The 15,935-nt window shown below is 43.9% G+C and overlaps 1 protein-coding gene across 2 annotated transcripts in view; it reads left to right on the forward strand.

The window, feature by feature from the left end:
• The window catches only part of pebp4 (phosphatidylethanolamine binding protein 4), a 63,376-nt gene extending 47,680 nt beyond the window's left edge, over window positions 1-15,696 (forward strand). Inside the window, exons 5-8 of one of the 2 annotated variants that reach the window (XM_028995436.1) lie at window positions 3,311-3,356; window positions 4,794-4,910; window positions 13,972-14,073; window positions 15,512-15,696. In XM_028995436.1, coding sequence (XP_028851269.1) covers window positions 3,311-3,356; window positions 4,794-4,910; window positions 13,972-14,073; window positions 15,512-15,603 — 357 coding nt within the window. In that variant the 3' untranslated portion in view covers window positions 15,604-15,696. The remainder of the gene's footprint in view (window positions 1-3,310; window positions 3,357-4,793; window positions 4,911-13,971; window positions 14,074-15,511) is intronic. The other variant, XM_028995437.1, reaches the window with a different exon arrangement.
• The last annotated feature ends 239 nt before the right edge of the window (window positions 15,697-15,935 follow it).

Genomic DNA, 15,935 nt, shown 5'->3' on the forward strand with positions numbered 1-15,935 from the left:
ACTGTGTGATGGGTATGCAGGGGCATGGAGGGGCGTGGTGCAGGGCATCACACATTGACACATTAAGGGGTGGATGTATTAGAGAGTCAGTAAACCTCTACACAGAAGGTCTTCAGAGGTTAGCATCTACCAATAGTGGTCCAGGGAAGGGTCAGTGACTAACCGATGATTGTGTTTTCAAGGGAAGGAAGGCTAGACCATCTGGTCCAATCATACTCCAGATTGCAGTCCACAGTCCAAGAACCTCAACTTGCAGGATTTAAAGGATCTACTACTGAAAACTTAATGCCTGAAACCACAGAACACCTTCTGAGGTCTTCTGGAGTCCATATCTGGTCAGAGCTGTTTTGTAGGCAAATACACTGGATTAGCCAGGTGGTTCGAATGTTGTGGCTGCATTGTGCAAAGCATATTTCATATCCTGATATGTTAGAAATGTTAAATACTGCATATAGATGCATTTATTTATTGAAAGGTTTTAATGAAACAGTCAGCTGTCAAACCAAACATAATGGTTTGAGTCATGGTGTTAAATATGTTAAATAATTTAAATATGTGTTTATTGAGTCTGACAGAAATATAAACAAAAAAATTAAAAGGAAAGATTACAGCAATATAGTCTAGTCTTGCCTACCAAATGTAAGTCTGTAATAAAGCGAGTGTTTATAATGCAGCCGTTTACATGTCTCATTGTGCTGTGCATCCTTCTCACTTAACCCTTTGCGTGTCTTTTCCAGCAGAAAGGTTTTTGGTGGCGGGTGAGATTGACCCAGGTCCTGCCATTCCTTTATATATACATGGGGCAGAAACAGGTGTGATATCTCGATCTTTCCTCCTGAAGGAACAAAGCTGAAAAATAAATAAACTGCAGATCCTGCCCGAGGAGCCGCTGAAATTCTGATTCCATCGCAGCACCGAGGTGTTCCGCGCTGCAACACGTGTGGCCTCGCACCGCCGGTGCCTCTCGACATCTCTTAAAATAAAAATAAACAGCCAAGTGCGGCACGATCCGATTATTTTTTTTTCCAGCACGGCCACCTGATGCACTAAATGGCCTGCTAAAGTGCATGGTGCCGTTTTAATGTGTGAAAAAAGCATGGCCCTTAAACAGCCCCAAGTAAAAGGGCGCAGAGTTCTGAGGAGGGGTGAATGAGAAGTCTGCTTCACCAAACTGTGCGCTTCGCTCCCAACACTGTTGACTACCTGTTGCCATGGAAATGGGTTTGGATTCCGCAGGCTGTGCATCTTCTCGGTTATTCTAACAAAGCTCTGTTTTGTTTTGTTTTGTGTGTTTTTTTTTTTTGCATTTTCTTTCTTTTGGTTGTGGTTGAGGAAAAATAGATACTCATGAAGTTCTAACTCGTGAGCTTTGCTTCAGGGCTATTGGCTAGTCCCCGGTGTACCAAAGCCGCGTTTTCTTTTTTTTCCCTCCTTCATCTGCTTCTTATTCTTATCTAAAGTGAAAAATATGCTAATGAAATGCTATACATATTTATATGCACTGGAATTGAAGAGCCAATATTGAGGAGTATTTATAGCTGTCTGTGATTTTTCTCACAGACACCATGTTTGACCAGAGGTCTTAGAAATTTTGCGAAATGACTCATTGTTCCACCTCCAGTGACCCTTATAGTACAGTCTTATACAGTAGGGAGCATTTTATATATATATATATATATTTATGGCCCTTAAATATATAAGGCCCTTTTAAATATATAAGGCATTTTTACATTCCCTGCACATGTATTTAAGCTAACCCTTTGTCCTATGGGGCATTGCATTGTGTCAGACGCAGAGCTGCCAAGGTTAAATGTAAGCAGTACACCAGCGAGTATCTCACAAACCGCTGACCAGAAGCTGGTTAAGCTCTGACTGAACGGCAGAGAGTGTGAATGGCAGTTCTCATAAATGAGTGTTTTTGTACAGTGTTTGGACTTAAAACTCAGTACTTTGGACTTGAACTTGAACTTGTTTAGGGAATGAAACTCACGGCGGTAACATTTGAGGTAGAGAGCGGTGGTGTCTGTGCCTACAGGAAAGTCAGACCTGTATTAGGAAAGTCGGACCCATTCTAAAAATTCCATGTATGCATGTTGAGTAGTGTTTTTTTTTTTTTCCACAGCGCCATACCAGCAGCACTTAAAAAACGCGAAATTCAGATTTTCGCCAGGCCAGAGAATATTAAACAGTACAGTGCTGCTGAGAGGTCTTTGATCCATTACGCTCCTCTCTGCGCTTGTTGATATTCACAGTAGAGCCGTTTTCTCCACTAAAGGGCTTTCAAACTCACTGAACTCGGCAGATGTTTTCTAGGATGAGCTTGACAGGTTGCCACTAGCAACAGGCTCTTTAGGACCACGGTGCAGTATTTAGGTAAAAGCAACATTTAAATCAAAAACAAAGACTGGGGCCTTCTGATGAAAGCAATGAGCAGCTCAGTGGATATCAGCGTTCCGAGCTTCACCCTCATTGTCTGAGTGAGACACAAGTTGCATGCTGCTCTCCCAGCGACCTGTAGGAGGAGGTAATGAGCAACACGTCGTCCGATGTACAGAAAGAACCATGCTGTAGGTGGATCTGCTGAGAAAGGGAAAAAATGTGAAATGATATTTAATGTGTGTGTGTGTGTGTGTGTGTGTGTGTGTGTGTGTGATGGGGGACTTCCAGCCTCACCTCAAGTGGATTTTGGTTATAACCACGCATAACCAGCAAATAGGCCGAGCACCTCCCACACAAAAAAAGCTGCCCACAGCGGTATACAATTCGGTCTATTAGGCAAACATTATAATGTTGTGTTTATGACGGGTGGCCCTTTATGAATAAGGCTTTTAAAATGACATATACAGGTTATCCCTTTGGTCTTTGGAGATGGGGGAAGCTCTCGGTTCAGCCTGACACAAATTACCGTTCCTAGGCAACTGGCAGCTAATATACAATTAATAATGTGGGAATTTGCCATTCTGAAAATCCAATCACAGATTTAATTTGCTTGGGAATTGTCTTTTGTCTCGAGATATTAAATATTGCCGATCCCCATCGTGGCTGCCATCGACACGTTTAAGCTCAGAGCCGGGGGAGTCTGGGTGGCTGCACCAGGCTGAGCCCGCAGCCCGCCTCCCACTAAGCCCAGTCTCACCAGCCCCAGGTGACGGACGATGATGTGCCTATCTCAATGGTCCCCTTGGTTCCCGTTCTTCTAATAGAGGAGCGTAGAATAGAATATCTCAGAGGCACTGTACTGTATGTTATGCTACTTTGTAAAATTTGATACGCTATTTTGTGTTCGTTTGTATTTATTTGGCCCCCCCAGAGCAGCATGCTACGGAGTGGCGATATTAAAGGCACTGTTCTGTCTGGTAAGTAAAAGTTGATATTTTAATAGGAACATTAGTGCAGTTCAAGTATCTGGGTATCTGCGCATCTAATGCCATTAATACTGCACATGCCATATGCTGCTTATTGTTTCAATTGTTTGTTCAGCAAAGCCATGGCAGCTATTTATTTGTTTATTTGTTTGTTTATTTATAGCAGTCTGCTAACTAATCAAACAGACTTAATGACTTCCACTGACAACTGTGAAAAAAGCTTGCTGTCCTGTAAGACTAGGACAGGCCAGAAGTTTGGGTCCACCCTCAACACATGGAAACTGACTGCCCTCTCACTATTTCATCATCTGTGACGTTATTTAGCCACAAACACTCAAACTGTTGGTTGTTGAATAGATATATTTTATATTCATTATATGACACTCTCTCTGCATGCTTGAACTGAGCAGCATGTTGTTTGTTGGCCACAAATCTCTGGCCTGTAGTGTAGCCTTCAGGATTGTACTGTTTCATTAGGAGTTGAGTGAAATGATCAAAACCATGGCAGTACGTGGCTATTTCTCTACATGCACAAATAGTGATAGATAATTGATAATTATTGATAATAATAATGCCACAAAGGGAGCAGCAGCTGTACCTACACCTCTGCCTGGGTCAGCACGGACCCAGATTACACTCTGTGCCCTCTGTGGCGTTATGGGGAAAGTATGAGGTTCGATTCTCGAAGACACCTCCACTGCGTACACGGCCTCAGGTCCTCCGTACGTTAGCGCATGTCTAGCGGTAGATCTAGAGTGCGTAGCCCAAGGGAGGAAGCCTAACCTCTGAGCGCAGTGGTGGCAGGAACGCCGCCTGCAGCCCCAGATGGTCTTCACATGGTCAGGGGTTATGAGAGGAAGCAGCCGGCTCAGGACTGAAAGCTTTCCCCAGGCTGTGCTCGCTCTCCCTCTCTCCCGCTTTACATGCGCACATATGTAAAATACATACGGCTCCCCGTGACCCGGCACAGCTGGCTCCGCGGCGCGGCTCATGCAGATGAGCGCTCCGTCTGCATGCATTACGGCGCCTGCCAGGATATTGTTTCGGTGGCTCTGCGGACAGTCGGCTTTTCTTCAGCACATTCCACACGTTTGGCTGGCTGTGGACGCGAAACCTCAGTCAAAACCAGGCTAACCAAATGCCACTCAGACAGAGCTATTGTTTTTTTTTTTTTTCCTTTGTTGTTTTTCATGTGCACGTTTTAAAGTGTTTTTTACGAATCTCCTCCGTGTAACAGACAAAATTTGACTAAATAAATAAAAAACACTGTATTTTGAGCCAGAACCCTGGCAGCAGCCGTCGTGTTATAGTGTTAACTGTTCTTGAATGGGATCCTAAATTGTTGCATATCACACTATGACCTGCGGTGTGAAGAAATTATTCATTTTGTGAGTCACGCTGAAGCCACTGTGTGATCTCCGTCTGCAGAGTACGCTCCTCCGAGCCCGCCTCAGCGCTCCGGTCTGCACCGCTACCAGTTTTTGCTTCTGGAGCAGCCGGCCAATCAGGCCCTCTCTCTCAGCCACCAGGAGAAGGCCTCACGAGGTAAAAAAAACATGTTTACATATCAGCCAGATGTACATGTGCATGCCCACCATTTACACCATATTATTTTTATTATTTTATTAACATCCTGTTTTTTCTTGATTTTTAATCCTCAAAAGGCATATTATAATGGAAGAGAAGGGAAACACAGTACAGCACATAGCGAACACAATCAAATGTTGTGTCTGCATTTAACTCTCTGCCAGTATGTGGGGACGGTGCTTTGCTCAGTGGCACCTCAGTGGCACCTTGGCGGCTCAGGATTTGAACCGGCAACCTTCTGATTACGGGTCCGTTTCAGCAAACCCAAACCCACAAATGATGACAAGAGCTTTTTACAATTTCCCATATTTACAGATCAAGTTTTTTTGGTGTCACTTTTAACTTGGCAACAACTATCTTCCATTGAACCTGTAAGTCCATGTATAGTACATTTACATTTATGGCATTTATCAGACGCCCTTATCCAGAGCGACTTACAATCAGTAGTTACAGGGGACAGTCCCCCTGGGGCAATTTAGGGTTAAGTGTCTTGCTCAGGGACACAATGGTAGTAAGCGGGATTTGAACCTGGGTCTTCTGGTTCACAGACGAGTGTGTTACCCACTACCACACATAGTATCTACCTATATTTCATTTGTGGTTGCAAGAATTTTGTCCACCCTTCCATCTTACTTGTTTTCATGTAAAAAATTCATATATACAAAAATGTCTGTTTATTTATTTATTTACACCAAAAAAAGACAATGGTGTTTTTTGTAGCATGGGAGTGTGCATTTTCTTGCATGAAAATAATTATATTTTGGAAGGCACAGTTTTTCTTTTTAGAACTTGTAGCACCACTTTCTGAGATTGGTTTGGCTGGCCGATATACAGCAACCTTGTGGAGGATCCTGCATTGAGCGCTTCACGGGACTCCAGAATTGTCGACAGCATCAGATACCTGTTGCTCATCAGTGGCCTTTTAATGGCTGCTGTTTTAATACTATTAATTTGCCTGACCAAAAAAATCTTTAATAAGCAATGATCTGACTGAATTATTAATTGTTTTCATGCATTTTAAAAGAAATTGCATTATTCCGTTTTTTTTTCTGAAAGCCCTTTCTTTACTTCTTACCCCTTATTACATGAGAACTGACTTGTTTAATAATGTGGAAAAAACCTGCTTAAGTAGGTTTCCCTTTAAGATCAAACTATGTTGCCTCCTATTTAAACAGACAATAGAAACAAGTGTACGGTTCATTTAACGGCATAATAATTCAGAACAGTATAAAGGGTCCTACATAGGTTTCTACATGAAATAAGCAAATTAGCCAAATATAATGATGTTTGTAAAGAATTTGATTTTCTTTTTATAAAAACCATAGTACATGGTCACATAGACAATCACATATCACAGTTATAGTAACACATGTCACATATCACAGTCAGTTATAGTAAGCTACAGTAGTCTTTGTAAAAAACTGAAAAGTTAAATGTGCCATCATGCTGAATTCCAGCTTTTGCTTTTCTCCTCCTCGTGTTTTGCTGGAAATTTTTTTTTCACTTCCGACTGGCCAAATTGTTTCTTAGATAGTTTCAGAAAAGACTCAACTTCCTTGATTGCCTAATATTTACATTAATAAATGCACTTTGGCCATGTATGAAGCACATGCAAGTTGAATTGCCTTGACGTCTTCACTCAAATGAGATTAACTTGTCATGAATACGCAGAACGGATGACGGCTTTTATTAATGCTAATGTTATGCTTATGAGGTCTTAAAGAGTACCCTTTACAGGAAGCATTACCTATTAGTTTAGCATGGCACTCTGTGATTCGGCTCCACTTGTCTGCTCCAGCAAAGGGAACAAGCTGCGTGAATAATGGCGAACGCTTGATCAAGGCAGACGGGAACGGTTTCCGAAGCCTATTTTCTCAGAGTGCTCAAGCTTAATAAGGAAAATGCTAATGATGTTAGCGAGAGACTCTGCGTTATGGAGTGTCTAACATGGTCCTGTTGAGAATGATGGAGGCCCACGCACACCTGCAATCCGAGTGCCAGACAGCCCACCGAGCCCCCCCCCACCCCGTCCAGCCCACCCCAGTTCCACCCCCCGCTCAACACATGGCCTGCGGTCGCCACAGCAACCCAACACTGAAGAGGGACATCCAAAAATAATACTCCATCGGGTGCTGGTAGCATTATACTGCCACACTGGTCATATTCCTAACATTTGTCAGATTGCAGAAAGTCAACGTTTTTTTTTGCACTCTCATACACCTCTGGACGGGCGTGCCCACCTGTCTCTTCCACTCCCGTGGTGTGGGGAGCGATCTGCCAAGATTAGAGCTGGTTGAGTCCTCGCTGATCTTGGCCTGCAACCCACCGAACTGCCAGTCTTTGCAGCGTTTGAAGTCTCGACAGCTTCGTCAGCAAACAATCCCGGCACATTAAGGTGAGGGCCGTTTGATGTCTGAGCCCGGCAACACAGTGTCAAAACAGATGCACTTTTCTGAAAGCTCTATTTGGCAAAGATGCCCCGTTTTCTGAGAGACGTATAACATTTATTTAGGTTTAGGATTTGGGGAGGGCAATTTGAGAATCTCTCTTCTCAAAACCGGCTGTCAAAATGAGTTTCAGTTGAGTTAGCCACATGATGAATCGAAATTAATGCAGTTTTGCATATTACCCTATAATACGTCCGGGATTTTATGGTCTTTATATGTGAATTGAATTTACTGCAGTTTCACTGCAACTTTTCTAAAAACAAACACGTCACAATGATTTTGCTGTGAAATTGTCTAAAAAGTGAACTTGTTCCTGTGAGAATAAAACAGCACTGTCTTTGGCAGGAATTTGTGTTGTTTAATGTGGGAGAAATAACGTAAAATCAGTTTTTCTCGACACAATGGGTACACGTAAACGTCCAGGTTACATTTTTAATACTTTATAAGGCAAATAAAAGGCAAACTCCCTGCCTTGCACTGACTTGGTTTTACGTGTGTGCATGTGTCCACATGCTGAGTGGTGGAACGCACGTTTTCGGTAGCGACTGCTGCCTCTGCAGGTGACTCAGCATTTCGTGTGGGGGACTGCTAAAAACCAGTCATGGTTGTGGCAAGATTGAGGTTGTACAGAATTTGCGTTGATTATGATTGCAACGTCATAAAATTCTGAACGGACTGACGGACAGCCTTTTGCTTTAAATGTTATGCAGACAGTTGACTAGCAAAGTCAATCATTTAATTCTCCATCTATTGAGATGAAATGACTTCCATTTTCTTAATTTTTCTAAACGCATCACTGGGCTGAGCTGGACATTTCCTGTCAGTACATAATAATAATTCTGATAAAATTGTTGTAATGACTTCTTGACAAGTAAGTCAGCAGCGTTAGCACTGCTGCCACTACCCCGCAACTGCTGGCAATCCCCACTACTCCATCCTCCTCCAGCACTAATGAGGAGGGACACACCCAACTGAACCATACCCCCTTTTCCAGCCACTTCCACTGTCACTATCTCTCCATCTCTCCAGAGGAAATGAAATTTAATCCACTGTGATAATCAAACATCATTGGATGATTTGGTGGCCATTTCCCCATGGCCGGTGCTATCGGAGAGTCACACAGTACGAACGTGTGATGGCGTTGTGGCTGCCGAGCGGGTAAGAAACCTGTTATTCTGCTGACCCACCAGGCCATGGGTTCAAATCTCACTTACTACTAACAGCGTGTCCCTGTAGGACAGACACAGACAGACACTCTCTCCAGAGAGACTGAGCCAGAAATTAGAGAATGATGCGTATTATTGTCACTGCAAAAGAGAAATAAATAATAATAAATGCAGAGGAAATATGGCATTTTTGTGTCCTGGGATTTTGGTGTTTTATGCATTTCTAGACCAACACACCAGGAGAGACAAGTTCTTATGTCCAGTTTTCCTCTTTTAAAAAGTTTTTGGTCATACCCACCGTCTTCAGTTAGACAATATTGTCTCATTCATTAGCATCTGCGCTGTCCGCATGTGGCACACCAGCAAAGAGCATTCCTCATGGCGGCTGACATTAATTGAGGTGATTGGTGGGTCGTGGGTGTGGAGGCTCCTAATGATCATTTTCCACTTCCACCGGCTCTGCCCCTGACTCAATTTTCGTCTCAGATCTGGCCGGCGCGTTTGCTTTCATCTGCGGACGTCGGCGCGGCAGCCGAGCCGGTGGAGGTGCAGAAGGCCCAGGCTACTGTCTGGTGTGTGTTTGCATATGTGTGTTTATGTGAATTAGTATGTCTGTGGCATAGTTGTACTCCTGGGACCCACGATGTATATCTCTGGCATGCTTTGTGTACATGAGTACATATTTAGTGTCTGTTGCACTGTGAGCATAATGTGTGGGTGTTTGTGGTCGTGTGTCTTCGTACATCGTGACAGTATGCTTATGAGGGCCGCGTGTGTGTGTATGTGTGTGTGTGTATATGTGTTTGCTTGTTTGTGTAGGATGTAAAATATGGGTCATCAAACAGACAGAGACAGCTGGTTGTTACACAAGTGGCCGGGGGTGGGGGCACGCACCCATGCAGTGGGCAGCAGAGCTGCAAGGGTGGGGAATCCCCACTCCATCCTCCGCTGAGGAGGCCGGGCTCGTCCCTGCCTGCTGCTGTGCCAGGGCTGTCGCAGGCCGGGGCGAGGGCAGGCGTGGGTTGGATACACAGGACTCGGTGTCATCTTTCAGCCAGTTGGCACCTACTCTGCGTGCCAACGGCCAGAGACATTGGGCTTGTCTTCTTGCCTCCGAAGTGAGAGGAGTGCTGTAAAACAGTGCGGGGACCGTGTGGGAAGGCCTGCAGGGGTGGGTTCAGTTCCTGGTTTTTACGTTCATCATGACTGCCACAATAACCGGTTTCTTTAATATACTTTAAACAGTGTGTGACTCTTATGACATTCTTCACCAGCGGTGGCCTAGCAGGTAAGGAAGCGGCCCCATAAACTGAGGTTGCTGGTTTGTATCCTAAAACGGCAAGGTGCCACTGAGGAGCCACTGAGCAAAGCACCGTCCCCACACACTGCTCCCCGGGCGCCTGTCATGGCTGCCAACTGCTCACTAAGGGTGATGGGTTAAATACAAAGGACACAGTTTGTTGTGTACACTGTGTGCTGTGCTGCAGTGTTTCACAATGACAATCACTTCACTTTCACAACACATGAAACTGCCTAAAACTATCAATTACAAATTTTAAAAAAAAGTACCTTTACAATCAATTATACATAAAGTCTATATACCCCCTTCTTATATCAGCAGCTGAAATATACAAAAGAAAAACCCAGTTGTATTGATCCGGTCCGGCAGGGGTTACTCCAGGTCCAGAGTTTCATGTTCGTCCTGTGTAATGTTCCCTGATTGTTATCACCTGTGTATCATTGTATAAAACTATCCTGTTCGTGTCTGTTCGCCGTCAGGTCATTGTCTGGTGATGTTCCCTTGTGTTGTCAGTTCTGTATTAAACCCCCGTTTCGTGATGTCGTGTGTATGTGTCCTGCTTCCTCACCATGTCCAGCCGTCGTGACACCACTTCATACTGAGTTAATGAGTACACACTTAAACAATTTTCTTACCATTTCTGCATTATTATTTTAAACCATCGTAGAGTATGTGATTAACTGTAAATATGATCACATTCTATTTCATGCAGATGTTATCAAAGTTTGTTTTGTGAATCCAAATAAGTAAATGCATATTGAGATCGCAAAGATATCTAAAAACTCGTATCTCTCCTCAAAGAAAATGCAGTTTTTTCTCAAATACACTGAATATGTTAACATTTATTTAAGTTTGGAATTACAAGAATAATGCATTAAAATGTAGTTCTATAGTGACATATTTACAGAGAAAATGTCACCTGCAATGTTTGGGAATTAAAGCATTAAAGGTTCTGCAGCATTTTTTGGCTGTGGTTGCAGAACCTGTACGGTCTAGGCTTCATGAGAAGGTAGCAAAAAGAAAGCCATTGTTCAGAGAAGCTCACATTAGCACTCTGCTAAAGTTTGCCAGAAGGCATGTGGGAGACTCTGAGCCCATGTGGTAGAAGAGCCTATGGTCTGATGAGACCAAAATAGAGCTTTCTGGCCTCGACACTAAGCTCAGTGTTAGGGAATCATCATGAGAACGCAAAGCATGGCTGTTGCAGAATAATGCCACGAAGATGCTGCGCTGCTCGAAGGACTCGAGAAGTCCATGGGTCAGGGTGCTTAGCACTTCAAACACAAGGGTGACCCCAAAGTGCACAAAATAAGAGCCCCAGCAGAATGTCTTACCATGCAGTCTGAATATCGTGTATATTGTAGTGCTTCAATACAAAACAATAAAAAAATTTATTTTACTCCCTAAATGGTGATTGTTATGCTGTTTTGTAAGTGTTTTCATTTTGATAGAAAATTGTTGTTTGAGTACCAATCAAAAATCCTGTCCAGTTCATGTTCTATGGTAGCTGGAAATGGCTGTAAATGAATGCAAATTAACGTGTTCCAAATGAATTCTCTGATGTAAGTCAGTCACTGTTTATTAGAAACCTCTACCTCAGATTGCAAACAGTTGCACAGATTAAAGAAGCAATAAAACTGGCCAGATCTACACTAGTTGAGTATCTACTCCATTAGTAGATATTTTTGACTACATCAGTACTTTGTCAATGATTATTTCCTATTCCTCTCATTTCAAACTCCTTTCATGTTTTTACTTGGAATATTTCTGAATGACAATTTTGAACAGTGCTATAAATAAACACTACACAGCAGTCACGATGAAAGGGGAAGTTTAGCAATGAAGTAATGCTATCTTTGTGGAATGGGTGTTTTTCAAAAAATGGAGAAACAACTGCCAGTGTTGGCTTATTTGTTAACGTCCCCAAAAGGGAAAAACATCCAGTTAGGCAGTATTACGAAATGTGATGCTCAGCGACACTCGTCACGGACACCGTGGCCATTGAGTTGTTGCACGCCAGTGAAGTCAGAGGTAACAGCTGACAGCAGGAAGCAGCACCAGCAGTCTGGTGAAGGCTACGTCAGGCCGGGGCGTGGTTCTGCCCCAGGCCTCCATCGGCGGTTGATATTGCCGCCTCAGCACAGTTCCCACTGCTGTAATTGAAGCCATTTGCAACAACGTAGGGTGGTAATGGCCAAGCCTGAGTCTTCCACCCACCCAATGCTCCTGCCATTAATCAGACCTTCAGAGTCATGTACACTTCTGTGTGTGTGTGTGTGTGTGTGTGTGTCTGTGTGTGGTATAGCCATTACCACCCCCTTTCACAGAGTGCGTGTATCAAATATTCACACTTGTCTTTGACAGCATCTGTACATGCTGGTTGTACTCTTGCTGAGTTTGAATCATTTTGCGGCTGTCGTGTGTGTGTGTGTGTGTGTGTGTGTGTGTGTGTGTGTGTGACGATGCAGTCTAGAAGAAGGTGCTTCAGAACTCCTTGGGATCAAACTTGATATTGGTTTCAGAGAACTTCCTGTACATCATTGTGCAATGGTATTGTATCTACGTGTGTAAGTGCTGGGTCTGGGGACGGTGGGAGGATCTGGCCCTGTCATGTTGGCGAGTTGGTGGACCTTGTGGTCTGTCATGAGTCATACTGTCTTTGTTTCTGTCTTTCTACTGTCTTCATGTTTGGTATCACCCGAACGTACATTTAAACTCGCAATCTGACATACAACTTGCGATCATGCTGATTAGATAAGAGTTGGAAAGGAGCATCAACCCAACCACGTACACTTACTTCCCCTCTCCAGCGCCAGCCCATCTTGGTGGCTCGGCCATCTCACACCAGACACTTCCTGTTCAGTGTCACACAAATCAGAGGGGAAAAAAAGAGAGAGAGATGGAGGAGGGGCACAAAGAGGAAGAAACTGCTGCATCATTTGCGGCTTCCTATCTCTCCTTTCCATGAGCAGGCAGATTGGAGGAAGTGGAAAGTGTGTCGACGAGCCGAAATTAGCCCCAAACGTTCACCAGACCTATTTTAGTGCTGAGTGTAAATCTGGGTGTGAGATGGACTCCGCCCTGAGACATGATGACGGAGTTGTAAGACACTGTGCTTGAGGGGGGAAAGGGCCTGACGTGGGGGAGGAGCCATGAGGGTGAGACAGCTGTTACGTTTGCATACCAAAATGACATCCAGAGGGGGACTTTCCGTTAGTTGCATGCAAGATCTGCTCTCATAGCTCAATACTTCGCTCTGAAAACTCCGGTCCTCTTCAGCTATGCGAACCCTGTGTTGGCCCAAACTCAGATAAATAGAGCTTATTCACATTCACAAGAGGTCAGAGGTCAATCCCTACTTTGTTGAAGCTAGACAACTTGACAGCTTTGGGGAAATGTGTTTTTAATCCATCCCCACCTCTCCCCAGCCTATCAAGTTAGGTGAAAGCTAGCTTTGAAAAAATGACAATACATGATTTGTGTTCAGGTGTTGAAAAAATGTCGGTCACCCTTGTTTCTTACTTGTTTATCTATTTATCTATGTAAATCCTGAGCATTTGACTTGTCACATAAAATACTGAAATATAACCAAATATAACTCTTTTTTTAGGACTATGCTGTATTAAGGACAGAACACAGAAAAAAATGTAAAAAAATTTATAAAAACAAAAATTAGAAATATTTAATTTGTTCAATTTGACCCAAATCTAGCCACGTCAGTTCTTTTATCTTTTTTCAATATCTTTTGGTTTTGTTGTGCATTTAAGGAGGATCGTTCCCATGGGGTCCACCTGTAGCCCCGTTCCTCTTGTGCACCTGCTGTATCCCAGGAGAGGCTGTTTTCCACTCAGCTGAGGATGACACTGTCATTTATTTCACTCTATGTCGTGACCACTGTTTGCTAAAGCATCTATAATTAATGAGGACATTGTGTGTGAACTATGGGCTGGAGCGTCGCACCGGTACGACTGGCCATGCGTGGTCGGAGGAACGTTGAGAGTGAAATTAGTTCTGCAGGTCCAGCGACTGAGACCAGTTCTTTGGCGTTCGGTTTTGTGGGATGATGTGCGGCTAGAGCAGAGCTCTGTCTGTGTGTGTGTTCTCAGGTGAACCCATACTTGAGGTCGAGATCTGCAGAGGCGGGGCATTATCCCTGCTGCTCCCCAGAGCTCCTGGGACTCAAAGGCCACCACATCTCATAAGCACGGGTCACTCTACTCTATCCCTTACTCCGTTACTGCATCCTTTCTATCTCTCACTCACTCATTCAGTCTGCTCACACTCTCTCTCTCTCACGCACGCACATCAGGCAGGACTTCGGTAGTAATCTGCTCTCAGCTATTAAAGTCAGTCTTTTCCAGATGAACCCACCTTTGAGAGGGTTCTTTTGTTTGCCGTGAAAGCTGTCCTGTGGGGTCTTGTGCTCTTTTAACATTGGTCACGTGACACCATCAGTTGTGGAATCTTCTATTAGAGGCCACAAGCTGTCTTCCACACTTCGGCTCACTGTGGTTATGTCCCATACATGTACTGTTTCTTTTTTCCTTTTGCCCTGCCTGTCACAGTCACACATACAAACATGTGAACAGACCCACTCGCTGGCAAAACACACACTCGCAGAGTTGCTCTTTCCAGGATGTGGTATTGCTGCGCAGCTTAAAAGTTCATGGGGGTTTCCCTCTCCATGAACACACATCTCGTCACCATTTATTTGTTCATCTACACATCTACACTGCTGTCCAGACGCTGCACCAGACGCCTTGGCCACAGATCTGCATGGCCTCTTTCCACCCCCCCCGAGCTTCTAGTTAAGAAAGATGCTACTTATATATCAGATATGAGACTGTTTCCCTCTTTCACTGCTTGAACAGAGGACAGCGTGGCTCACATATTAGCCATTGTATATAGCAAAATGCCAAAATAGCTCACAGTTTTCGAGCACTGCATACACCGGGACATCGAGACAGCGTTCCCCCGCCTTTCTGCTAGACACTAGGCATTGTTTATGAAAATCAAATTCACCTTCTTCTGAAAGGCATGAGGCAGAGAGGAGGGGAAAGACAATTTACTTGCTGGTCTTGGAATTCTAATTCTGATCTAGCCTCTGTGCAGGGAGGGAGTGGGAATGGGGTGATTGTCGAATCCATGAAGTGATATTGTCATACCAGCCGGATGGCCGTCTGGTGTTTGTTTAAAAGGGGAGGGAAAAAAACCCAGTCCAGGCAATTCAATCATGTCTTCTTGCCAAAAAGTCCTCCTCACGTTCCCACCTCCAGCATAACGGCAACATGTTTTATTTTGAGCAGCGCTGTTCGCACTGACTCACGGCCCTCAGCCACGTGCTGCTCTGCGGGCCCGTTTTATTCTGCAGAGAAGAGGAAAGCAACTCCACTCAAAAACAAAAGGAGCTTATCCTTCACTTAATAAACATTTGAAAATGCAATGGTAATCTATGTGTCTACTTTAGCCTTATGTCACTATGTTTTGGGTGACAGTTCATATAGAAAAGTGGTGTTAGCTAAGAGACCATATACAGAGTGGCGTTAGCTATTAGCCATAATGCTAAATGCAAGTAGCTTTTTTTTTGCATGTTAGAACTGTAATTCTCTGTTGTATTTGCTCTTAAAATGTCCTTTATTCTTTTAGGAAGCTGGGACCCCCAAGCCTTTATTGCAAGATTTGGGTTGGGACATCCAGTGGCCACAGTCCAGTTCCTCACCCAAAATTATAACGATTAAAGAAGACGCCCAGGCCCGGTTATATCATTCAACAAATGACGCCATTAATGGTTATCTGTCATGTGATATGCATAATAAATTCTGCTGAAATGAGTACTGAGCAACTCATCCCTGACCAAGTAGGGTGGTAGTAGACTAGTGGGTAACACACTCGCCTATGAACCAGAAGACCCGGGTTCAAATCCCACTTACTACCATTGTGTCCCTGAGCAAGACACAACCCGAAGTTGCTCCAGGGGGGGGACTGTCCCTGTAACTACTGATTGTAAGTCGCTCTGGATAAGGGCGTCTGATAAATGCTTTAATTGTAAATGTAAATATGAGCAGCTAGT

Source organism: Denticeps clupeoides, chromosome 11, assembly GCF_900700375.1.
Source record: "Denticeps clupeoides chromosome 11, fDenClu1.1, whole genome shotgun sequence".
NCBI classification, from domain to species: Eukaryota; Metazoa; Chordata; class Actinopteri; order Clupeiformes; family Denticipitidae; genus Denticeps; species Denticeps clupeoides.